Source organism: Erythrolamprus reginae, chromosome 3 (assembly GCF_031021105.1).
Source record: "Erythrolamprus reginae isolate rEryReg1 chromosome 3, rEryReg1.hap1, whole genome shotgun sequence".
In the NCBI taxonomy this organism is placed as follows: Eukaryota; Metazoa; Chordata; class Lepidosauria; order Squamata; family Dipsadidae; genus Erythrolamprus; species Erythrolamprus reginae.
The window spans coordinates 86,222,684-86,246,936 of record NC_091952.1 but is presented as its reverse complement, the minus strand read 5'-3'; the positions used below and the strand labels follow the sequence as shown (position 1 = coordinate 86,246,936).

The 24,253-nt window shown below is 39.6% G+C and overlaps 1 protein-coding gene across 1 annotated transcript in view; it reads right to left on the bottom strand.

Moving 5' to 3' along the window:
- The window catches only part of IL23R (interleukin 23 receptor), a 65,110-nt gene that overhangs the window by 5,847 nt on the left and 35,010 nt on the right, over positions 1 to 24,253 (bottom strand). The window contains exons 7-11 of the mRNA XM_070748981.1: positions 24,001 to 24,160; positions 18,340 to 18,422; positions 14,445 to 14,661; positions 8,659 to 8,859; positions 5,145 to 5,228 (exon numbers count right to left, since the gene is read on the bottom strand). Coding sequence (XP_070605082.1) covers positions 5,145 to 5,228; positions 8,659 to 8,859; positions 14,445 to 14,661; positions 18,340 to 18,422; positions 24,001 to 24,160 — 745 coding nt within the window. The remainder of the gene's footprint in view (positions 1 to 5,144; positions 5,229 to 8,658; positions 8,860 to 14,444; positions 14,662 to 18,339; positions 18,423 to 24,000; positions 24,161 to 24,253) is intronic.

Here is a 24,253-nt window from a genome sequence, read left to right as displayed (position 1 = left end):
TGATGTGCCCTTAAAGAAGGAATTCTTTCATTCTTACAAAATTACAAAGGTAAGTATGATGGTTCGCTCATGTCCTGCGCAAATAGTTATAGACTCCGAATCTGAGGACTCAGAGACATTGGAAGGACAAGTCAAGCATCCTATATTTCTAGCACTTGATGGCGACAGTGATGAGGGGTTAGGGGCAGAACAACAGCCAGGGCCTTCAGCACTTCCTGTCAGGGATGACACAGCATTTTCTTTCAACAATGAGTTAGCAATTCCAGGGCTGAGTGACTCAGGGGAAGAGGAGGATGCTACAGTTCGAAGGTCATTCAAAAGACAAGGATGGTTGGCCAAGAGAAGAGTCACTCACAAGTAAGGCTACTGGGTAATTGGATCACACCCTCACACTATTTTAGTGTGAGGCATGCTCCACCTTGTTGCAGAAAAGCAATGTTGTTCTTGGACGATTCATCTTGTCTTGACTCTTGCATTCAGTTTGGATTTTAAAAGGACATTCTTGGCTTTTATTTTATTTTATTTTATTTTATTTTATTTTATTTTATTTTATTTTATTTTATTTTATTTTATTTTATTTTATTTTATTTTATTTTATTTTATTTTATATTTATTTATTTATTTATTTATTTATTTATTTTATTTATTTATTTATTTATTTATTTTGTCCAATACACAATGAGGGTTTTAGTGGGTATATATCTATAAATACACATAGTAAAATACATGATGAAGGTTATAGAGGAGATACTCATAGTAAAACATATCTAAGAAAGAATAGAAAAGAAGATATAGGAATAGAACATATCAATGAAAGAATAGAAGAAGAGATATAGGAATAGAAGAAAGGTACAGGAGATATAGGAGAGCAATAGGACAGGGGACGGAAGGCACTCTAGTGCACTTGTACTCGCCCCTTACTGACCTCTTAGGAATCCAGATAGGTCAACCATAGATAATCTAAGGGTAAATTGTTGGGGGTTTGGGGATGATACTATGGAGTCCGGTAATTAGTTCCATGCTTCGACAACTCGGTTACTGAAGTCATATTTTTTACAGTCAAGTTTGGAGCAGCTAATATTAAGTTTAAATCTGTTGTGTGCTCTTGTGTTGTTGCGGTTGAAGCTGAAGTAGTCGCCGACAGGCAGGCCGTTGCAGCATATGATCTTGTGGGCAATATTTAGATCTTGTCTAAGGCGTCTTAGTTCTAGGCTTTCTAGCCCCAGGATTGAAAGTCTAGTGTCGTAGGGTATTCTGTTTCGAGTGGAGGAGTGAAGGGCTCTTCTGGTGAAGTATCTTTGGACATTTTCAAGGGTGTTGATGTCTGAGATGCGATATGGGTTCCAAATGGATGAGCTGTATTCGAGGATGGGTCTGGCAAAAGTTTTGTAAGCTCTGGTAAGTAGTGTGAGATTGCCAGAGCAGAGCTTTGCTAATGAGATTTGTTCTTCCAATTTCTGAAAACAAAGTCTGAACACTCTGATAAACACTCTGAACACGCTGGTAATTATTACTGGAGATGACACAGTGGATAGGCGATAGACTGGATCTTCTTGGGAAAGTCCCAGAACCTCTTCATTCTGGGTCTTCAGCCAACTAACAACACTTTCCTAACTGCACTTAGACCCTTAAAAATGTTTACCATATTGGGACTTTTGTACACATTAAATCTTTTTATTAATTTGAACATTTGTGTGCATCTGATTATTGGGGCTGGCACTGAGACAGAACATTGAACATCATTTTTCCTTTTTGGAGGTTCCCCCCCCTCTTTTTGGAGTTCCCTTTTGCCACATGGCAGTAGACAGCAAGAGAACTTTCCCTTAGGTAGTGAAAGTGATTGAATTTGAAGCACATCAAATTTCCACTGCGAGGATTTAGTCTCTCACTTGTTCTTAAAAGAACTTTGTTGTTTTATTCTATTTTAAAAAAAACTTTACCTCCCTTTTTTTAAGAGATAGAAATTTCCCCCTTTATTTTTTATTTGTGGGAATCTCAATTTCTTCTGTACTTATTTTGTGATGGAATATTTTGTTCTTTGTCCTTGAGAAGAAATTGCTTACATTTTGCTATAAAAGTTTGCCCATTATGAGGGACTGGGGCTATATTAAAGTTAAAGCAATAATAAATAAAAGATCCCAAACATTATACAATGTACCTCTACTTACAAACTTAATTCGTTCCATGACCAGGTTCTTATCTAGAAAAGTTTGTAAGTAGAGGCGTTTGTAGGTAGAGGTACCACTGTATATTATATATATATATTTACAGTGCTCCCAAAAAGAGATATAAAAGAGAGGCAGGAGTCAGATGACTTTAATGTTAAAGACTTTCTTTGGGAAAAAAAAGTTTTTAGAAGCTCTAGATGAAAATCTAGACAAAATATTTGATGAATTAGTAATAGTTTTAAATCAATCTTAAGATGAAATCCAGATACAGGTCATAATAACAGTTAAATCAGACTTACAATTGTTAAATTAGTTGTTTTGAGAATTGGAAACTTCATAGAGGAGGCTGAAGAGGCCTCTCAACTGAGACTTATGGTTTTAGGAAGATCCCAGTTACAATTTCAAGGAAAAGTTTATTATCAAGAATCAGTGGAGGATATTTGATCCTGGATGGCTCAGAGATGGCTCCACAAATGACTTTTCGACTACCATAAACCCACTGCAATCATTATCTCTGAACCACCCAGGATCAAATATCCTCCACTGATTCTTGACAATAAACTTTTTCTTGAAATTATAACTAATCATTAAAAGAGGGTTTTGAAGCTTACCTTGTTGTTGAGATTACCATCCATTGCTTTCTTTTATAGTAGAGAGATGGTAGGGCAATTTGGTTGATTGATAACCATGTTCATGTTTATAATATTTTTAATGCCATATAATAATTTAGCAAATAAAGTTATATACATTTATAAATTGTGGACCCGTTTTGCAGGGGGTGGGGCGGAACTATTATTGTTGAAATATATTTATCAGTATTCAACCAGGGGGGACCATCTACCCTGTTTCTCCCAAAATAAGACATTCCCTGATAATAAGCCCAATTGGGCTTTTGAGAGCATGGCAATGAGGCCAAGCGCTTATTTCAGGTTGCAGAAATATATAAGACAGGGTCTTATTTTCGTGGAAACACACTATTTGTATCTTTGTCAATTTCTCTTTATGCAGAGTTCTAGTCTTTTTCTTATATTGTTTTGTTTTGTTTTTTTCAGATTTTTATTTTAACTTTGGGAAAAAATTAAAAAGAATTATTTTGTCATCCAATAGAGTACAGACATATTGCAAGCAAAAGTGATACAATATCCTTTTTACTGAGTTCTGAATCATAATACTTTTTTTCCAAGTTTTTAAAGTGTTTTCAGTATCAGTATGATTTTTCTGTGGGCAGAGCTAGAGAACAAATTTTTACTCTATCTTGAGAATCTTTGACAAGTACCAAAATACTGTAAACGTATGATTTTATCAGAACTGCCAACTTTATTTATAAGAATCAGTTTCTTTTCATCACCAGAGCTGAGATAACAATGGCTTCTGAATGGCTGGTGTAAACTTTATATTATTGCAGCGACTAAGGTGATTGGATTTTGCACATCCTTATGTATTTTTTTTCTTCTTTATTACTATTTCATTCTCTTCTTCTTCTTCTTCTTCCTCCTCCTCCTCCTCCTCCTCCTCCTCCTCCTTCTTCCTTCTTCTTCCTTCTTCTTCCTTCTTCTTCCTTCTTCTTCCTTCTTCTTCCTTCTTCTTTCTCGTCCTCGTCCTCCTTCTCCCTCTTCTTTCCTATTTCCTTGTCTGAAAACAGTCTGTCTACAAATAGCCCTTGATTCATGACTACAATTGAGCCCAACATTTCTGTTAAGTGAGATATTTGTTAAGCGAGTTTTGCCTCATTTTATGACCTTTCTTGCCACAGTTGTTAAGTGAATCATTGTAGTTCATAAGTTAGTAACATAAGTGTAGTTCATAAGTTAATAACATAAGTTGTTATGTGAATCTGGCTTCCCCATTGACTTTGATTGTTAGAAGGTTGCAAAAGGTGATCATCTTGGGACACAGTAATTGTCATAAGTATGAACCGGCTGCCAAGTATCTGAATTTTGATCACATTATCATAGGGATGCTACAATGGTTGTAAGGGTGAAAAATTGTCACTTTCTTCAGTGCCATTGTAACTTTGAACGGTCATTAAATGAAGTGATGTAAGTCGTGGACTATCTATATTTGCCACCTTCTCAGCGAAGAACAAGAAACTGAAAAATTGGGTCTGCATCCACTAGTCTGTATTTCATTAGGTTGCACGACTGGACGTTATATTCAATGGTGCGCAGGGATTTTTAACTCTTTTGCCTTTCTTGACAATACCTATATATCCCTTTACATGAATCCAGCATGGAATATTGAGAAGTTGAAACAAATGTTTCACCAGAACAACAACAACAAAAGCCACCAAAAAACCCTGCTTTCTGGGTGACATTAAAAAAAATGAACCTGTATTTAGCTTCACATGCGTTCATGATTTGAACATTAAAATTTTGAATGCAAAATACTTTTTGGGATAAGACCCTCCCCAGGCATTGAGTTATGGGTGTGGGCACTCACACATGTACAATACTATACCCGCATGCTCTTTTGGCACCTGAGGAAAAAAAGATTCGCCAACACTGGGCCAGAAACTGGGCGATTGTGAATTCTAGTGTTCCCTTAGACCAGTGGTTCTCAACTTGGGGGTCAGGGCCCCTTTGGGGGTCGAACAACCGTTTCACAAGGGTCCCCTAAGACCATGGAAAAAGACAAATTTTTCATGGTGTTAGGAACTAAAGTTTCTATTCTGGCACCTTGGAATATATGTTTGCAATCTGACCAATCGGGTGTTTACAGTGGGGGTATCCCTCTGACCTTCCTGCCAATCAGCTTAAAGATCTGTGGGATGAATTGGCACTAGACTTATGGTTGGGGGTCACCACAACATGAGGAACAGTATTAAGGGGTCATAGCATTAAAAAAGTTGAGAACCACTTCATTAGACACTAGCCACCGGTAGCAACCCTACTGGTTTGGACAAAATGTAGCTAGAAAGTTTCAATATCAGTAACTATCATTAATCTTGTACAATCTATCTGCTTGAGTTCTACTCACTCTGGACAGAGCTGGCTCGGCTGATGCCTTTCTGATACACAGCATATACTGAAATGGCAGGGATCTCTCTCATTTTGATGCTTTCTGTGAAGGTGAAGTTCAAAACAGCATGTAATTTTTATGGAATTTTGGTCAAAATACATATTCATCATCAACAGAACCTTTTTCTAAGAAGGAAATCATAATTTAACTATTTTACATGAGCAATAAGAGTAACAAACATTAATCACAGGAATATCCATTCTGGAAATGCTTTTAATGAGTATGTTTACTTCCCATTCTAGTGGGATCTAAATGGGTCTCTTTCATTATGTTCTCACAATAGCTGTATTCATCCATATGAACTACTTGGGTAGCTGTAAAACAGTGGTTCCCAAAGTGGGTAGTACTGCCTCCTGGAGGTGCGAGGGGGGTGAGGTGACTTAGGGGGGGAACTAAGAGGCAAGGGAGGTGGCAGGAGGGTGCTAAGAGGCCACGTGGAAGGCAGGGAAGCACGTTGGAGCGGTGGGGAAGGGAGGTAGCAGCCTACTCCGTTCCCCGCAACCCTGCCATACTTGGTGGCCTTCCCAGCAGCCCCCCATTGCCACATGCCTTCTGAGGTTGGTGTCCAGCCCCACCTGGCCTTTGGGTGGGTAGGCAGCCCTTGATCAAAATGCAGATGCTGAGAGGGGCGGCAGAAAGGCAAGTGAATGTCCCAGGACTGCTGCACATGTGGTTTCCCCGTTTCCGCAAAGGCAGCGGAGGGGGATGCTGCAGAAAAGGCCATCTTCTACCCATGCTGGCTCCATGACATTTGGGGCTCTGAAGTAGCCCACTGGCTTCTCACCTGGCAACCTGCCTGCTTCACGGACCAGGAAGCATCGAGGCGCACACCTATGAAGCTCTGCAGGCCTTAGGGGTCTGCCAGCCTCCGGGCTGGTGGGGTCTTGGTGGGACAAGGTGGAAGTCACCAGGAAAGTGAGCCAAGAGCCGGCCAGAGCACTTACTTACTTCTCGTGCCACCAAGAAGAGAGAAAGAGAAAGAAAGAAAGAAAGAAAGAAAGAAGGAAGGAAGGAAGGAAGGAAGGAAGATTGGAAAAGGCATGACTGTTTCTCATGTGCATTCACACATTCAGGGATGCCCTCACTTTCTCTCATCCAGATGTACCTGTGCACATGGAACCGTTTTATAAGCCATAAAATCTATGTCAGGAATCCCCTGTCTTTGGAGTTGGTGAGTAATTTGAAATTTTAGGAGCATCTCATAGCTGCAGTCACAAGATATTTGACTTGGGGGAGGTTGCTTTCTACTGCAGAATAAAGAGAGAGAGAGGGAGAAAGAAAGAAAGGAAGAAAGAAGGAAGGAAAGAAAGAAAGAAAGAAAGATGGTAGGAGGGAAGGAAGACAGAAAGAAAGAAAGAAAGAAAGAAAGAAAGAAAGAAAGAAAAAGGAGAATGGGAGGGAGGGATGAATGGAAGGAAGAAAGAAAGAAAGAAAGAAAGAAAGAAAGAAAGAAAGAAAGAAAGAGGGGCGGCATACAAATCCAATAAATAATAAATAATAATAATAAAAGAAAGATTTATGATCATAATTGAGCCCAAAATTTTGGTTGCCAAGCAAGAGCATTGTTAAGTGAGTTTCACCTCATTTTACAAGATGGCTATGCCCACCCAGCCACCTGACCAAGCCACGCCCAACTGAAGGGGGTATTGGGCACTGAGGATGAATTTGTAGCAACAGGGGGGCAGTGAACTGAAAAGGTTTGGGAACCACTGCTGTAAAAGACAAGCAGGCAAATTCATGGAGGATTAAGACAATTGATGATAATACTTATGACAACCATCTGTTAACTCCAGATGTCCATGAATGCCAGTTGTTGAGAGTCTTGAATGGAAAGACTCAACTGCACACGTCCTCCAGTTGATTACTTGTGGTGAGAAATGAATAGCGACTTTCAGTCTCACCCAGCATAATTCCTGTGATGTCCTTATGATTTTAGTAGCATTTTTAAAATCAATAATTTATTAGATTGGGGTTTGCTCGGATTTAAAGCAGATCACACCTTTGAAAAAGCATTCTAGATTACAGAGGATTAAATATATATTTAATCCTATATTTACAGAGATAATCTTGTGTTATGAGCTATTGCACAAGTAGTCCTCAGTTTATGCCCACAATTGAGCCCAAAATTTCTGTCGCTAACAGAACAGACATTTGTTCAGTGGATTTTGCCTCATTTTATGATCTTTCTTGCCACAGAGCCTAAGTTAATCACTGCAGCCATTAAGTTAGTAAGGTGGTTGTAAAGTGAATCTGGCTTGTTTGTCAGAAGGTCGCAAAAAGGAAATATATTACCCTGGGAGACTATAATCATCATAATTATGAGTCGGTTGCCAAACATCATACCGCAATGGTCACAAGTGTGAAAATTTGTCAGGTAACTTTTTTCAGTGCCATCGCAACTTTAAACAGTCCCTATGAACTGTTGTAAGTTGAGGACTGCTTGTACTTACTAATATACTATTCATCTTCCATATTTATTGTGAAGACACTAAAAGAATGGACTTGCAGCCAGTGATGGGCTGCCAAAATTTTTACTGCCACACTTTGGGCATGGCTTATTTTGTGGGTGTGGCTTGATGGTCATGTGGCCAGGTAGGAGTGGTTTGTTGGCCATGTGACCAAGTGGGAATGGTTTGACAATTATGTGACCGGGGGTGGTGGTGGCTTAAAGGTCATGTGACTGGGTAGGAGTGACTTACCGACCAAGATAAGTTTCCAAATAGGTGCTTGGACTCTTTTTCAGTTGATTGTGTGTATATGTGTATGTGTGTATGTATGTTTATATGTATGTGAATATGTGTATGTATGTATGTATGTATACCATTTGTGGCCAGCTTTTAAGTGCCTAATACACCTTAGCTAATTTATACCACAAATGTGGCAACCCTGTTTATTCCTTTCCCTAATAGTATCAAACTGAATATAGACCTCACAGCTTATGGATTGTAATTTTAGTAGTATTGACAATGCATAATTGATAGACTGGATTTTATCATCTGTTATTTATCATTTTATCCTACAACTTTTGATTGAGTGTTTGGTCTATGACTGTAATAATAAATTTGATTTGATTTGATTTCAGTTGATTAAATCACATTATTTGAACAGCCACATAAAGGACAAATGATAGACAACATTATTTGTTGAGGAGTACAGTAACATTTTAAAGTTTTGTACTGAATCCACAAGGTTCAGTATGATAACAGGTTAGGAAAGTAGCTCAATTTTCTTTAATTGCTATAAAAGTTCAGTTCTAGATAATGATTAAAATAATTAAAGCATTTATGGGGAAAAACACACTTTTTAATTATTTCCTATTTTAAAAGTAATTAAGGATCATACTAAGGTACTAGAGAAGAAAGGACAATTAAAAAAAACTATTAAGTACTCAATAAAGAGTGCATAAACTTACTACCCATACTGCATTCACCCCCCTCATGGGGGCAGCAGCCCATCACTGTTTGCAGCTTACCTTCAATAGAAGTTGATGTATTTTGGAAAGGGACTGTCTTCCATGCAACAATGCTATGATGAAAAGGGCTGAAATTTGCAGAAATCCATTCCACCATGTACCATAAAAGTGTTTTCCCAATAGATTTAGGAGGTTCCCATTTAACAGAAATTCTTTTCTGTTCATCCATGAATATTTTGATATTATTAGGGGGTGGGAAAGCTATGGGGAAAAATGGACAGGGTTATATGTCGGCATACCATTTTTGTTACTGCATATTTCCATAACTATATATTGACACCATTCAAAAGGATTGCATTGAGATAGTTAAAAATGCTCTTGAAATAAGTGAACAATTTATACATTCATCTCTGTAATGTGTTGACTCCATATACAGTGTTCCCTTGATTTTCGCGGGTTCGGATTTCGCGAAAAGTCTATACCACAGTTTTAAAAAAAATTAATATACCATTGTTTTTCTTGCCCGATGACATCATATGTCATCGCCAAAGGTTCATCTGCCTTTAATAAATATTTTTTTAAATAAACTTTAATAAATAAACATGGTGAGTAATACTCTAAATGGTTGCTAAGGGAATGGGAAATTGTAATTTAGGGGTTTAAAGTGTTAAGGGAAGGCTTGTGATACTGTTCATAGCCAAAAATAGTGTATTTACTTCTGCATCTTTACTTCGCGGAAATTCGACTTTCGCTGGCGGTCTCGGAACGCATCCCCTGCAAAAATCGAGGGAACACTGTATATTGATTTTCATCTCAGATATTATGGAACTTTTCCATCCCTGATTTAGTAGCTATTATGATATTTTTTTTGTACATGCTGAGATATTAGTTGTGACCAAGATAAATGAAAAGTATGTGTCAGTCCTAGCCCCAAAATGACATAACATCATTAAAACAAAGTTCTGATCTTTATTTTCATATAATATACAGACAGAATTTTGCCAGACTACACCTATATTACCCATACCTCATAAACGGAGCAATACCAATAGCACTTAGACTTATATACGGCTTCACAATACTTTTATTGCCCTCTCTAAGGGGTTTACAGAGTCATTGTTCCCAGCAATCTGGGTCCTGATTTTGCCAACCTCAGAAGGATGGAAGGCTGAGTCAACCTTCAGCCTGGTTAGATTAGATCTGCCAAATTGCAAGCAACAGAAGTAGCCTGCAGTAGTGCACTATAACCACTGTGCCACTGCGACCTGGAAAATTGTAAGGAGTGGCTATCCTCAATCTCTTCCTCTTTTCATGATGCAGTTCTGGGCTTTGTTGTCTCTTATCTCGCCCCCCCCGTTAGAATCTGCTCCCTTTTTCCTGGGAATTTGTGACATTACTACAGTCCATCATAATTTTTGCCAGACTCATCCTAGAATACAGCTCATCTGTTTGGAACCCATACCGCATCTCAGACATTAACACCCTCGAAAATGTCCAGAGATACTTCACCAGAAGAGCCCTGCATTCCTCCTCCCGTAACAGAATACCATACGAAACTAGACTTACAATCCTGGTCCTAGAAAACTTAGAACTAAGACGCCTTAAACATGATCTAAGTATAGCCCACAAGATTATATGCTGCAATGTCCTGCCTGTCAACGACTACTTCAGCTTCAACCACAACAACACAAGAGCACATAACAGATCCAAGCTCAATATTAACTGCTTCAAACTTGACTGTAAAAAATACGACTTTAGTAATAGAGTTGTTGAAGCGTGGAACTCATTATCGGACTCCGTAGTATCATCCCCTAACCCCCAATATTTTATCCTTAGACTGTCCACGGTTGACCTCTCCAGATTCCTAAGAGGTCAGTAAGTGGCGTGCATAAGTGCACTAGAGTGCCTTCCGACCCCTGTCCTATTGTCTATCCTATATCCCATATATCTTCTCTTCTACCCCTATATCTTTCTTCTATTCTCTCATTGATTATTTTATCCTATACTCTCTCTTCTATTCTTTCTCTAATTCTATTTCCTCGAAGGCGTCCTCTATTATCTTCATTGTGTATTATTGTGCATTGGAAAATAAATAAATAAATAAATAAATAAATAAATAAATAAATACATAAATAACAGTTCTGCTTCATAGGCATATCCCATCACACAATGTCTCTTTTAACGGCAAACATATAACATGTAACAAGAGCTTACAAAACATTTGTTAGGCCAATCCTAGAATACAGCCCACCTGTATGGAACCTGACATCAACACAATTGAGAGAGTCCAGAAATATTTCACAAGAAGAGTCCTTCACTCCTCTTCTCACACCAAAATACCTTACTCTGCCAGACTTGAAATTCTTCGATTAGACCAGCGTTTCCCAACCGGTGTGCCGCGGCACACTGGTGTGCCGCGAGACATGGCCAGGTGTGCCGCCAAGCTTCAGCTGGGTGGGGCGCTGCCGGTACTTCCGTCCTGGGGCTCCCGCTCGCAGCTGTCCCCCGCCTCCTGCTCGATGCCGCGGTTTTCGGCGCTCTCCTGCTGGGCCCCAAAGAAGGAAGGCAGGAAGAAGGAGAGCTCCATTCTTTGCACCTTTTTCCCGCCTTCCTTCTTTGGGGCCCAGCAGGAGAGCGCCGAAAACCGCGGCATCGAGCAGGAGCCGGTTGACAGCTGTGAGTGGTAGCCCCAGGACGGAAGTACCGGCAGCGCCCCGCCCAGCTGGAGCTTCTCTGGCGTCGACGGCAAGTGTCCAATGTGAGCGGGGGGGGGGCGGCCGCAGCGGCCGCAGGCAGTCATGGGGAGATGGCGGCGGCGAGAGGGATCGCTCTCTCTCTCTCAGCTGACTGCAAGCGAGAGCCCTGACGGTGGCGGTTGGATGTGCTGCTGGACGTCGTACATGCTGGCGCTGCATGCCTGGCATATACGGTGTCCAGCACCATGTCCAGCTGCCGCCGTCAGGGCTCCCGCTTGCAGTCAGCTGAGAGAGAGAGAGAAAGAAAGAAAGAGAGACATATAAGAGAGGCAGAGAGAGAGAGAGAGAGACATAGCAAGAGAGGCAGAGAAAGAGAGACAGAGCAAGAAAAAGAGACAGCAAGAGAGGCAGAGAAAGAGAGATAGAGAAAGAGAGAGAGAAAGAGAGACATAGCAAGAGAGGCAGAGAGAGAGACTTAGCAAGAGAGACATAGCAAGAGAAAAAGAGAGACTTAGCAAGAGAGGCACAGAGAGAGAGAGAAAGAGAAAGAAAGAGAGACATAGCAAGAGAGACAGAGAGAGAGAAAGAGAGAGAGAAAGAAAGAGAGATAGCAAGAGAGGCAAAGAGAAAGAAAGAGACATATAGCAAGACAGTGAGAGAGAGAGAGAGAGCAAGAGAGAGAGAGAAAAGCAAGAAAGAGATAGCAACAGAGACAGAGAGAGAGCAAGGGAGAGAGAAAGACATAGAGGAAGGGAAGGAGGGAGAGAGAAAGAGAGCAAAAAAGAGAGGAAGAAAGAAAGAAAGAGGGATGGAGAGAGAGAAAGAAGGGAAGGAAGGAAAAGAGAGAAAGAGGGAGAAATAGAGCGAAAGGGAGGAAGAGAGAGAGGTTTTTTGTCCAAACTTTTCTTTAGCCCGCCCCCCCCTTTCAGTGTTCCCCAGGATTTTGAAAATATGAATAATGTGCCGCGGCTCAAAAAAGGTTGGGAAACACTGGATTAGACAACTTACAACTCCATTGTCTCTGTTCCGACTTAACTATTGTTCATAAAATCATATACCAAAATGTTCTACCTGTTAACGACTACTTCACCTTCAACCGCAACAACACACAAGCATGAAACCAATTTAAACTAAATGTCAATCGCTCCAAACTAGACTGCAAAAAATACGACTTCAGCAACAGAATAATCAACGCCTGAAATGCACTACCTGACTCTGTGGTTTCTACTCCTAACCCCAAAACCTTTAACTTTAGACTATCTACAATCGACCTCTCCCACTTTCTAAGAGGACTGTAAGGGGCATGCATAAGCGCACCATTGTGCCTACCGTCCCTGTCCTATAGTCTTCTATCGCTTCTTTTTATCATTAGTTATCTAAAGTTTTATTTGTACAAATTACCACCCTATAATTGTTTGACAAAATAAATAAAATAAAATAAAATAAAATAAATACAGGATATATGTCCTGTATGCAAGACTAATTCAACAAGCCATGGCTAAAAGAAATTATGGCTCAGCTTGATGGATTGCTCATTCTCTGTTGTAACACACAAGGTGAAATACATTTGGTGAAACTCTTTCCCATGGTGTTATCATTTCTCTGTGGCAACATTTCTCTGTGTATTCTTCCTAAAACATAAAGGGTGGCTTCATATATTCCAGCGCAAATCATCCATTGGGATAAGATTTTATGAGTTTTCTATATTTTCAGAAACTGCAGGAGCTGAATAATTAGGTCAAAAGGGTACATTTTGATAGAAAAATTTATGTGCCTAAACTGAATTAATGAGGCAAACAGATAGAACTTTGGTAGAAGTTTGATAGAACAATATCCAGAGGTGAATTAAAAAATAATATTGTTTCTGTTAGGAGCACTCTAACAAATAATTGTTTTTTGAAATGTTTCTAAGAATGGTATATTTAGATTGAATCTGTAGAGGGCACTGTAGGAAAATTAGTCAACAAACAAGGCACACATTTGCTATGCAATTGTAATTCTTAGAGTGCGGAAATGATAAGATGTACTAGCCTGACTACTATAGATTGAACTGTAAAGGAATATTTTAAGGCAGTATCATGACTACTAACTCATTTGTGACCTGAAATTTAGCAGTCACATTTTTATATAGATAATGTTTTAATAATCACAATGACAAGAAACTAATCTTTTAAATATATATTTTAGATCCCAATTTCCTGCTATATTATTTATACCTGCATTGGAATTGTACACTGCTCAAAAATTAAAAGGAACACTTAAACAACACAATATAACTCCAAGTAAATCAAACTTCTGTGAAATCAAACTGTCCATTTAGGTAGCAACACTGATTGACAATCAATTTCACATGCTGTTGTGCAAATGGAATAGCTGTGCAAATGAAATATTCAATGAGAATATTTCATTAATTCAGATCTGGGATGTGTTGTTTGAGCGTTTCCTTTATTTTTTTGAGCAGTACATATTTTTCAACAGGGTGTCTTTGAAATTTGGGTATATGTATAATTATACATTTGTATATTGCAGATATAGTCATAGTGAATGAAGTAAACTGTCTGAATTCATTTAATAGCTTCTTCGATCTGCAGATGGCAAAATTCAAAATGTAGTATTATTTATAAGCGACCATAGTCATTTACAATGGCACTGAAAAAAGTGACTTACACTTATGACCGTCATAGCATCCTCATGGTCATGTGATAAAAATGTGAGCACTTGGCTGCAGACATGTATTTATGACTGGCAGTGACTCAGGGATGGGTTAATGCAATAGCAATAGCACTTTTAGACTCAGGGTTATGCAATAGCAATATGCAGGTCAGCAGTTCAAATCTCGTCACCGGCTCAAGGTTGACCCATCCTTCCATCCTTCCAAGATAGGTAAAATGAGGACCCGGATTGTGGGGGCAATATGCTGGCTCTGTTAAAAAGTGCTATTGCTAACATGTTGTAAGCCGCCCTGAGTCTAAGGAGAAAGGCGGCATAAAAAAATCAGTCAATCAATCAATCAATCAAACAAACAAACAAACAAACAAACAAACAAACATTTATTACAGCTCCCCATTACAGAAGACTCTGAGTGTTTTATTGATCTAACATAACACAGTACCAATTTCTGAAAAATTTGCTTGCTTTCTGATATCTTACCTTGGTCACTGTGAGGCGGTTGTTTCACTATAATATTTGCAGGTTTGGAACTTCCTTTGGAATTGTGTGCTGTTACATAAATAGCGGTCACTGATGGAGGCACCCTCACTTTGCAGTGTAATTCTCTTGTTTTACATAAGTCCACCTTCCTTCCTTGTTTTTCATAAAATATTCTATAATAGAGAATTTTTCCTCTGCTTTCCTTTGGAGACAGTGGCTAGAGAAATGCAGAATTGCCTTTAGAGAACAGCAAAAACTAATCTTTCATTATTTGTACATATAATATCCCAAAAGTTGCAGAAATGTGAAATCCAAAGGAAAAGATGATTGAACTAACTCAGGAGCTAAATAACTAGCCCAGGAGGGCTAAATTACACCTGAAATGCCATCTACCTCCAGTAGCATTTGAAAGGATTCATGAAGAATTAATCAGAACCAACCCAAAAAGTGGGGAGTCATTTAAGTATTTTACTATCTGCCATTTCACCTTCTTCAAATTGTACCTTCAAGCAGAATTTTAGTAGGATATTTTTTTAAAAAAAAATTGAAATGTTTGGAATGTTCTCAAAATCAAATAAGAAGGGAAAAAACTTTTCCGTATGGGTAAGTTCACCTCTTTCAAAGCAGGTGAAACTTTTCCTTCTACAACGAAGCCTTCGCTATGTCCAATCTCACCATTACTTGGCAGGCCTTTACCTGCAAGCGAATTGGATCGAAAACACAGGTGGTGAGAGCCTTTGTCCACTTTGGAACTCTCCCTAGATAACCAAGCAAGACTGTACATCATACTTTATTTCTATACATTTATATTTACACTCTTCTATTCCATAGAACGGTCCCACTCAGTAGCGGGTTCCTACCGGTACGGTTGATGCCATCACACCGGTAGCGGAAATTGGCACTGGATACCAATTTGTTTCCGGACACAATTCAAAGTGTTGGTTATGACCTATAAAGCCCTACATGGCATAGGACCAGATTATCTCCGAGACCGCCTTCTGCCGCACGAATCCCAGCGACCGGTGAGGTCCCACAGAGTTAGTCTCCTTAGGGTCCTGTCGACCAAACAATGTCGGCTGGCGGGACCTAGGGGAAGAGCCTTCTCTGTGGTGGCCCTGGCCCTCTGGAATCAGCTCCCACCGGAGATTCATACTTCCCCAACCCTCCTTGCCTTCCAAAAAAGTTTAAAAACTCATCTTTGCCGCCAGGCCTGGGGTTCCTTAGACCTTCCCCCCTGACTGATGAATGCTTAGTTTGACTGCTCAATGAATGAATGATATTGATAGTTTTTAATTAGAATTTTAAGATTGTTTTTTAAGGTACAATTGGATTGTTGTTATTATTGTTTCCTGTTTTTTCTGTACATGCTGTGAGCCGCCCCGAGTCCTCGGAGAGGGGCGGCATATAAATCTAAATAAATAAATAAGTAAGTAAGTAAGTAAGTAAGTAAGTAAGTAAGTAAGTAAGTAAGTAAGTAAGTAAATAAACAAATAAACAAATAAATAAATAAATAACAAACAAACAAACAATCAAACAGCTTCGTGTACAGCTTTGAGTCTCCGATGTGTGCGCATGCGCACATCCGAGTGAGATTTTGCTTCTGTGCATGCGCAGGAAGCAAAATCTCATGTGTCAGATTTTGGCGATTTTGCTTGGACGCACATGTGCACGCGCCGGAGACATGGAGTTATGCGCAACTGTTAGCTTCAGTAGCAGCAACCCCCATCTGGTCCCATTGAAATTCCAGGTATAAATCTAAGATACTTTATCCATGAAATGCTTAGAATAGTCTTCACTGTGGCTTTGCAGATGTTCCTTTGCCCCTCCTTCCCAAGGAGCAATCTGGTCACTCAAAATGAACTTGCCAGCCAGCTATCCGGTCACACAATAAGAGCATCTGTTTCAGTGCAAGTGGCAATTATTAGCTAGGCTCTGACCAATTCATTCTTTGTCTTCCTAGTGGTGCTTCTGGCATGAATTGCATTGTTTCATCTTCTGAAAGTTGAAGGAATTCAAGAATCCACAAATGCAGAGTAAGAACAGGAATGATATAATCCAAGGTTGTAATTGCCTGCTCATTCCAAGATAAGGCCTTGCACTAGCCATGCAACAGATTTTAGGAATAAATCTAAGGTCTCTATGGAATCCAGCTGGACTCATGAATTATTTGGGGGCAGACTAACTGAATTGGTCCTTCCTTCCTGCAGTGGGAGTTAACTGCAGAGGATGTCAAGGCTAGGAGAGCATGATCTCTCCTTGATAAGATGTTGAGGTCAATACTCAACATCAAAGCACACCGTAATTCTAAGATGAAGATCACATCTAATGTGTGTCCTTCCCCCATCTCTGAGTAGGGCCCTTAATAATCTGGATGAGGTCCATGGTTGCCAAGCTGCCTCTGTCTCTGAAATCCCTCAAAAGCATGAGCCTAGAAAACTCCATCGGATCTTTGCACTCCTAACCCCTAACTCAGGGGTCTTCAACCTTGACAGCTTTAAGACTAGTGGACTTCAACTCCCAGAATTCCTCCTCCAGTCATTCTATATGGCAGGGGTGGGCAATTAATTTTGCCATGGGGCCGCATGAGAAATTGGGATGGTTTTAGAGGGCCGGACTAATATGATTAACTCAGTTGTACCCAATACTGCTGCAGAGGACAGGGGAGGAAGCATGTGATATCTGTGTACCACTCCTGTACAGCTCACAGCTAGGGAATTTTCTCGGTGCTGACAACTCTAAAGACCCAGACCCTGGCCTGACCTAAACACCCAGACCCACTCTACAGACCCCTAATTGTTTGCTTTACGGCAACATGATGCACCACAGTCACTGTGCTGGAGTGTTTGCGTGGTTTCTGTGCTCGGCCGCTCTCGGTAGGAGGTCGGGGTCCGCTCCAGTGCGAGGATGAAAGAGCTCACTGCATCTGCCGGGACTCCTCTGGTTCCTGATTTCCTCATGATTCATCAGGAAATCAGGAACCAGAGAAGTCCCTGCAGACGTGGTGAGTTCTTTCATCCTCGCACTGGAGTGGACCCCGACCTCCGTGGACCGGTCTCAGATAGCGGGGTGCCCCTTGCCCAGGTCTACTATATGGGGTAATTACAAGGCAAAAAACCCCTTGTTTTGTAAAAAATGGGCTGTTTTTCACCAATTTTTTTTCACAAATGGGGTAGGCAAAGGGTCTGGGAAGCCAGCAGAGAGCTCCTGAGTACTAGGGGATTGAAAAAATGTCCCAGTTTTTGTGAAAAAAATGGACCATTTCCACTCATTTTTTCACAAAATTGGGTGTATTTTTGCCTTCCCCAGTCCCCAGGGGCTCTCTGCAGGCTTCCCAGACCCTCTGTCCACCCCATTTTTTTGTGAAAAACGGGCCCAATTTTCACAAAAATGGATTGGGGAGGGATAGGGCTTCAGGAGGCCAAAAAGAAATGGCTGTATTTGTTGTATAAGACACACTGACATTCCACTCTCTTTTAGGGGGGAGGGGAGATGTGTCTTATACTCCGGAAAATACAGTAGCTATACCTTCCTCTGGCCTATTGACCCAGATGTTTTCCACTGTTTTTACACAGAAGCGGGAGAAGAAATTATAGCCTTGCCCAGTGGTGTTTCCTACAGCCAATTTAGTTTATTAATCTGGCCCTTTTCTCTCAATCCTTTGGAACCACTGAGGTAAATCAGGTCTGAAGCAGATCAGGTCTCCTTCAAAGTGCAACCCATAAAGCAATCTTCACCCCTTTAAATATGCATTGCATAGCCAACAAACATTTAAAAGATTTGACTGTGTGGTCAAATCTGCCATTTTTTACTTTTTTGACCTATGCTCCCACTGTGGTGCCTGGTTTTTATTTGCTAATGATAATTATTGTTTTGTATAAATGGTGTTTATTATCACCTTGATCAAGACAGTCACTTCTTGAGTACCATTGGGATAAACTGGCCCAAATTTCCTCCATACATCAAGTACAGCAGCTGGTTCTGTATTTAAAAATAGGAGAGAAACATATGACAAATATATATATACAGTATATCATGACTCCTGCTATAGCATTGCTCTTACACTGAGGAATAATTATAACAATGGAGCAAAGGAACTATTTAAAAAAAATTTTTTTAAAGATCATAAGCAAGCATGGAAAATGAGTCTGTTGATTTTGGAAAGATAGTGTAGGAAGCTACTACGGTATTACACTATATTCCTAGTATCTATCTCTTCCTACTTATGGCTATAACCATGTTGTTTGGATCTTTACAATTTATATTGTTTTATTGTTTCCTAGTATGATTTGATTGCTTATTACTATTCTATGGCTATCACTGTGTTGTATCTTATGATTCTTGATGAATATATTTTATTTTTTCTTTAGGTACACTGAGAGAATATGTACCAAAGACAAATTCCTTGTGTCCAATCATACTTGGCCAATAAAGAATTCTATTCTATTCTATTCTATTCTATTCCATTCCATTCCATTCCATTCCATTCCATTCCATTCCATTCTATATAGGGGGCTATTATATTGCAGCAAATAGCTTTAACTTCAAGAGTTGCAGTAAATCCAAACATATACTAGTAATCTAGAGCAGTGCTTTTCAACCTTTTTTGAGCCGCGGCACATTTTTTACATTTACGAAACCCTGGGGCACATTGAGTGGGGGGAGGGTGGGGGCTAAAAAAAGTTTGGACAAAAAAATTCTCTCTCTCTCTTCCTCCCTTTCGCTCTATTTCTCTCTCCCTGCCTCTTTCTCTCCCTTCCTTCTTTCTCTCTCCATCCCTCTTTCTTTCTCTTCCTTCCTTCCTCTCTTTTTTGCCCTCTTTCTCTCTCCCCCCCTACCTCCCTCTATGTCTTTCTCTCTCTCCTTCCCTCCCTCTCTTTCTCTTTCTCTCTTGCTTTCTTTTTATCTCTTTCTCTCTCTCTTGCTTTCTTTCACTTGTTCTTTCTCTCTCTTGCTTTCTCTCTCTCTCTTGTTCTCTTTCTCTCGCTCGCTCTTTCCCTCTCTTGCTTTCTTTTTCTCTCTCTCTCTTGCTTTCTCTCTCTCTCTTGTTCTCTTTCTGTCTCTTGCTTTCTTTCTCTCTCTCTTGCTTTCTTTCTCTCTCTGAGCTTCGCGGCACACCTGACCATGTCTCACGGCACACTGGTTGAAAAACACTGATCTAGAGGATGGGCATATTTCCATTCTCCAATAAATGGTAATTTAATGCTTCCTTCCTTTCTTTCTACTGTTGCTGAATTTCATTTTGCAATATCAATCACTGAACATGTATTGTTTGAATTCTCTCGTAGTTATAATTCAATTACATATGGAGAGTGATAGCTTCCCTGCCAGCTTGCTGGAGAGGATAACTACCCATAACTGAGTTTCTACCTACCCATAAATAAGAGTACATATTACTGATAGTCAATAATTACTAATACATTATATCAGTGTTTCCCAACCTTGGCAACTTGAAGATATTTGGACTTCAACTCCCAGAATTCCCCAGCCAGCGAATGCTGGCTGGGGAATTCTGGGAGTTGAAGTCCAGATATCTTCAAGTTGCCAAGGTTGGGAAACAATGCATTATATAACAGATCAGTAAGTAGCTATTAGCTGCTGCTTTAGCAACCCAAGTTCACACTTTAAGTTGAAACATAAAAGGCAAGACATACAAAATCACAATCTGGTCAATCGCATTTAGGTTTAGTGCGTTATGTGAACTCATTGTTATCACTTTCTGGTTCAATGGGTTATTCAGAGAAAATTGGGTCTATGGTATAAACCAAGTTAGCTTTATATAAATATGTTGTGTATTGTTGTGTTCTAACTGCATGCTCAGGGCCAAAAATTCTCAAAAAATTCCCCCCCAAAAACACCAACCAAAAACAAGATGGTGGTGCACGCGCAGTTCTGGAAACTCGGCTTCTGGGCATGCGCAGAATTTTTTTTAAAAAAATCCCCAAAACAAAAATGCCCAAAAACATTCTAAAAAACACCCCCACCGCCCAAATGGTGGCATCCAGTGACAGCCACTGACAGAAATGGTTCCATGACATCACCATGACAACACCAGTGGTTTGCTACTGATTTGGGTCCAAAACGGGAGGAACCTCCTCTAGTTGTGTGTTATAGTGGGAAACTTTTAAAGTATTTGAACATATCATTTCTCCCCTTTTCCCGACAATGAGGACAGAACAACAACAGTATAACCACATTTGGAATACTGTGTTCAGTTCTGGAGACCTCACCTACAAAAAGATATTGACAAAATTGAATGGGTCCAAAGACGGGCTACAAGAATGGTGGAAGGTCTTAAGCACCCACCTGCCCGGACACTGCCATTTGGGTTCTTTTAGACTTAATGAACTCAATCTGTATAGTCTGGAGGACAGAAGGGAAAGGGGGGACATGATCGAAACATTTAAATATGTTAAAGGGTTAAATAAGGTCCAGGAGGGAAGTGTTTTTAATAGGAAAGTGAACACAAGAACAAGGGGACACAATCTGAAGTTAGTTGGGGGAAAGATCAAAAGCAACGTGAGAAAATATTATTTTACTGAAAGAGTAGTAGATCCTTGGAACAAACTTCCAGCAGACGTGGTTGGTAAATCCACAGTAACTGAAATTAAACATGCCTGGGATAAACATATAACTATCCTAAGATAAAATACAGAAAATAGTATAAGGGCAGACTAGATGGATCATGATGTCTTTTTCTGCCATCAGTCTTCTATGGTTCTATGTTTCTATAACCACAAAAAAATATCACAAAGCTGACTTTGCCAAATAAGGGCTCCTAGTAGCTAATACATTCAGGAAATGACAGTTTTGATAGGAAATTACAACAATGGGAAAGAATTCACCTGATGAATTTCAGAGCAGAATGGGAAGCCATTGCTGAAATTAATGTCCTAAAAGACTCTTGAACGGGAAAACAAAAATATTTTTTTCTTACTTAGAATCCAGTTCTGTCAGCAGGGGTCGCTAATTCTCTGATAATACGGCTTCCTATACAGTAGTCCCTCACCTATCGCTGGTGTTACGTTCCAGACCCGGCCGCGATAGGTGAAATCCGCGATGGGGAATTTATCGACTGATAGTACTTATTTAAGTATTTATATTGTAATTGTTTGGTAAGTTTTCATTGTTTTAAGTGTTTATAAACCCTTCCCACACATTATTTATTTTAGATACAGTATTTAAATACAGTATTTACAATTTTAGATATATTTTTTTTTTTAAACCTGCCAATCGAGTTCGGCGGGCTGTTTAAATCTGCCGATCGACTTCCTCAGAAACCCGCGAACCAGCGAAGATCCGCGAATGATTTTTCTCATTAATATTTCTTGAAAACCCGTGATGAAGTGAAGCCGCAGTAGGTGAAGCGCGGTATAGCGAGGGACTACTGTAATGCGCTAAACTTTTATGTGATGTTGACAAAAAAGAGTGAAACTGTGGGCTAACCAAAATTGTATCTCAATATATTGCATTTCTTAGTGAGATTAGAAATTTTCTCTTTTGAGTTTAGGGCTTGTGGTAACTTTCGGAGGGAAGGAGCAGAAAAAGCTTGGAGGTAGCTAAGCCTACAAAAATCTCTCCTGTTCCTCGGTTACATCCAGCGATGGATTGCTTCTGGTTCAGCCAGATTCTAAGGACCAATGTAGTACCAATGGCAGGAGGATCCATTCACCCACCCAGGATGCTTCTGCCATTTACCAGTAGCAAAACATTTTAGAACCCACTATTGGTGGGATACCACTGGCAACAATATTCCTTCTTTTGTAGAATTTTTGGCTGGTTAAGTCAACTCAGTCTTTAAAATTGGTTTCCTGTTCTCAGTCACTACTATTTTAGCTACTTAGGTGAAATGAGCCAGAATGGATTATCCCTAATTTTGACAATAGTAATTTAATTTAATTTAATTTATTAAATTGAGGAGTGGTGAGTACCAAACAGAGAGTAGGGTTTCTTACCTTGAACTTTTGACATTTGATATGAATTATACTAGACATATCATGAATTATACTAGACATATTATGAATTATACTAGACATATTATTTCTATCAAATGACTAAGGATTGGTTCCCATGTCTTGCTTTCCCCGGTTTGAAGATAGTTGCTCAAAGATAGGAATACATATATACTGTATATAGTTTATGTATGGTATGTTGTGTGTATGTTTTTTAAATTATGGGTTTTTAGTTTTTTAAATATTTTACATTGTATTTTACATTGTTTTTTAATATTGCTGTGAGCCGCCCTGAGTCTACGGAGAGGGTCGACATACAAATTTAATAAATAAATAAATAAATAAATATTGTCCTCAACTTGTCCCCATCTCAGATAAAGGCAACTTCCACCCTTTCTTCCTTGTTCCATTTCAAAAAATACTTTTTTACAACTTCTGCCAGCTCTAGACACGTTGTATGGTTGAGCATCCTTTCTTTCTAGGCAAATATCTCTCTCCCAGTTGGCCATCGCACAACATGGTAAGAAGACCCCATCTTTCTGGTCATGGGTTGCTATCTTCCATAGCCTTCCTGCTTCCTGCTCCTTCTGAAAAGATTCTCCCACTCTGGACCAGTAAAGCTCTGGACATTTGCCCACCATTTCTTTTTTAGAGGGTTTGGTGGAGGATTGGTGAAAAAGAAATTAATTTCTTTAACAAATTAATCTGTGAAAGCATGATCCTTCCTTTCATTTATTTTTTTAACCAGATGAAACTACGTAGTGAGGGTTCTGCCAATTTCCTCTGCCTAAGTACTGTAAAAAAACAGGGTAGAAGTGTCCTTGCCACCATTCTTACCTGTCCAGTGACAGGTAGAGGGAATTTATTTATTTTATTTATTTATTGGATTTGTATGCCGCCCCTCTCCGCAGACTCATTGGGAAAGCATTGAGGGGGAGATCAACGGGAAGAGTCTTATGCAAAAGAACTATCAAGAACTGGCAAGTTCATGTCCCCAAAGACTGCCTGTGTAAAAGGAAGTGATTGATAGAGCCATGGTGGCACAGTGCCAGCTGCCTGCAGTTCGGGAGTTCAATTCTCACCAGGCTCAAGGATGACTCAGCCTTCCATCCTTCTGAGGTTGGTAAAAAAAGGACCCAGATTGTTGGGGGCAATATATTGACTCTGTAAACTGCTTAGAGAGGGCTGTAAAGCACTATGAAGCAGTATATAAGCTATTGCTCTCCCTAGCAAAGTAATAAGGAACAAAGAAGATGTAGTATCTGGCATCTATTTGATGGCATATTTGAATTTCTAGCACACATGGCTGGAAAATGATAGGGTTAATCTTCCATAGATGCATTTTTTTACAAACATCTCAAATTCATAAAGAATACAGTGCTATGGTTATATATAGCCTGATGAATATAATACAGGAAACAAGAGCAAAAAGATATAATCTAGTATTCCAGTTCCTGAGTGACAGTTTCCTTTCGCTGCATATATTTTCTAGTCTGTCTTTTTGCTGAAAATACTCAAAAACCTGTAATTAGTTGATTTATGGTGGCTTCAAGTTTTTACCCATTCTCTGTGAAAAATGATATTCAAGAAAAAGCCGTGAAACTCACCTTTCTCTGGAGTAATATATACTGTAGATTCACTCCATCTGCTCCACAAGCTTCTGGGGTGAGTTAGTTTGCATCTAATTTGAAACTCATATTTTGTATTTGCATCTAAGTTGTACTCGGTATTCAGTTCATTTCTTAAATTAGCATTCCAGTCTCTCACCTAAAACGGAGAAACAGTAAAATCCATTTTTTCATTCTTCTAATCTCAACCTAAATCCTTGATTCCTACACAGTGTGGTGTGAACACCAAAGG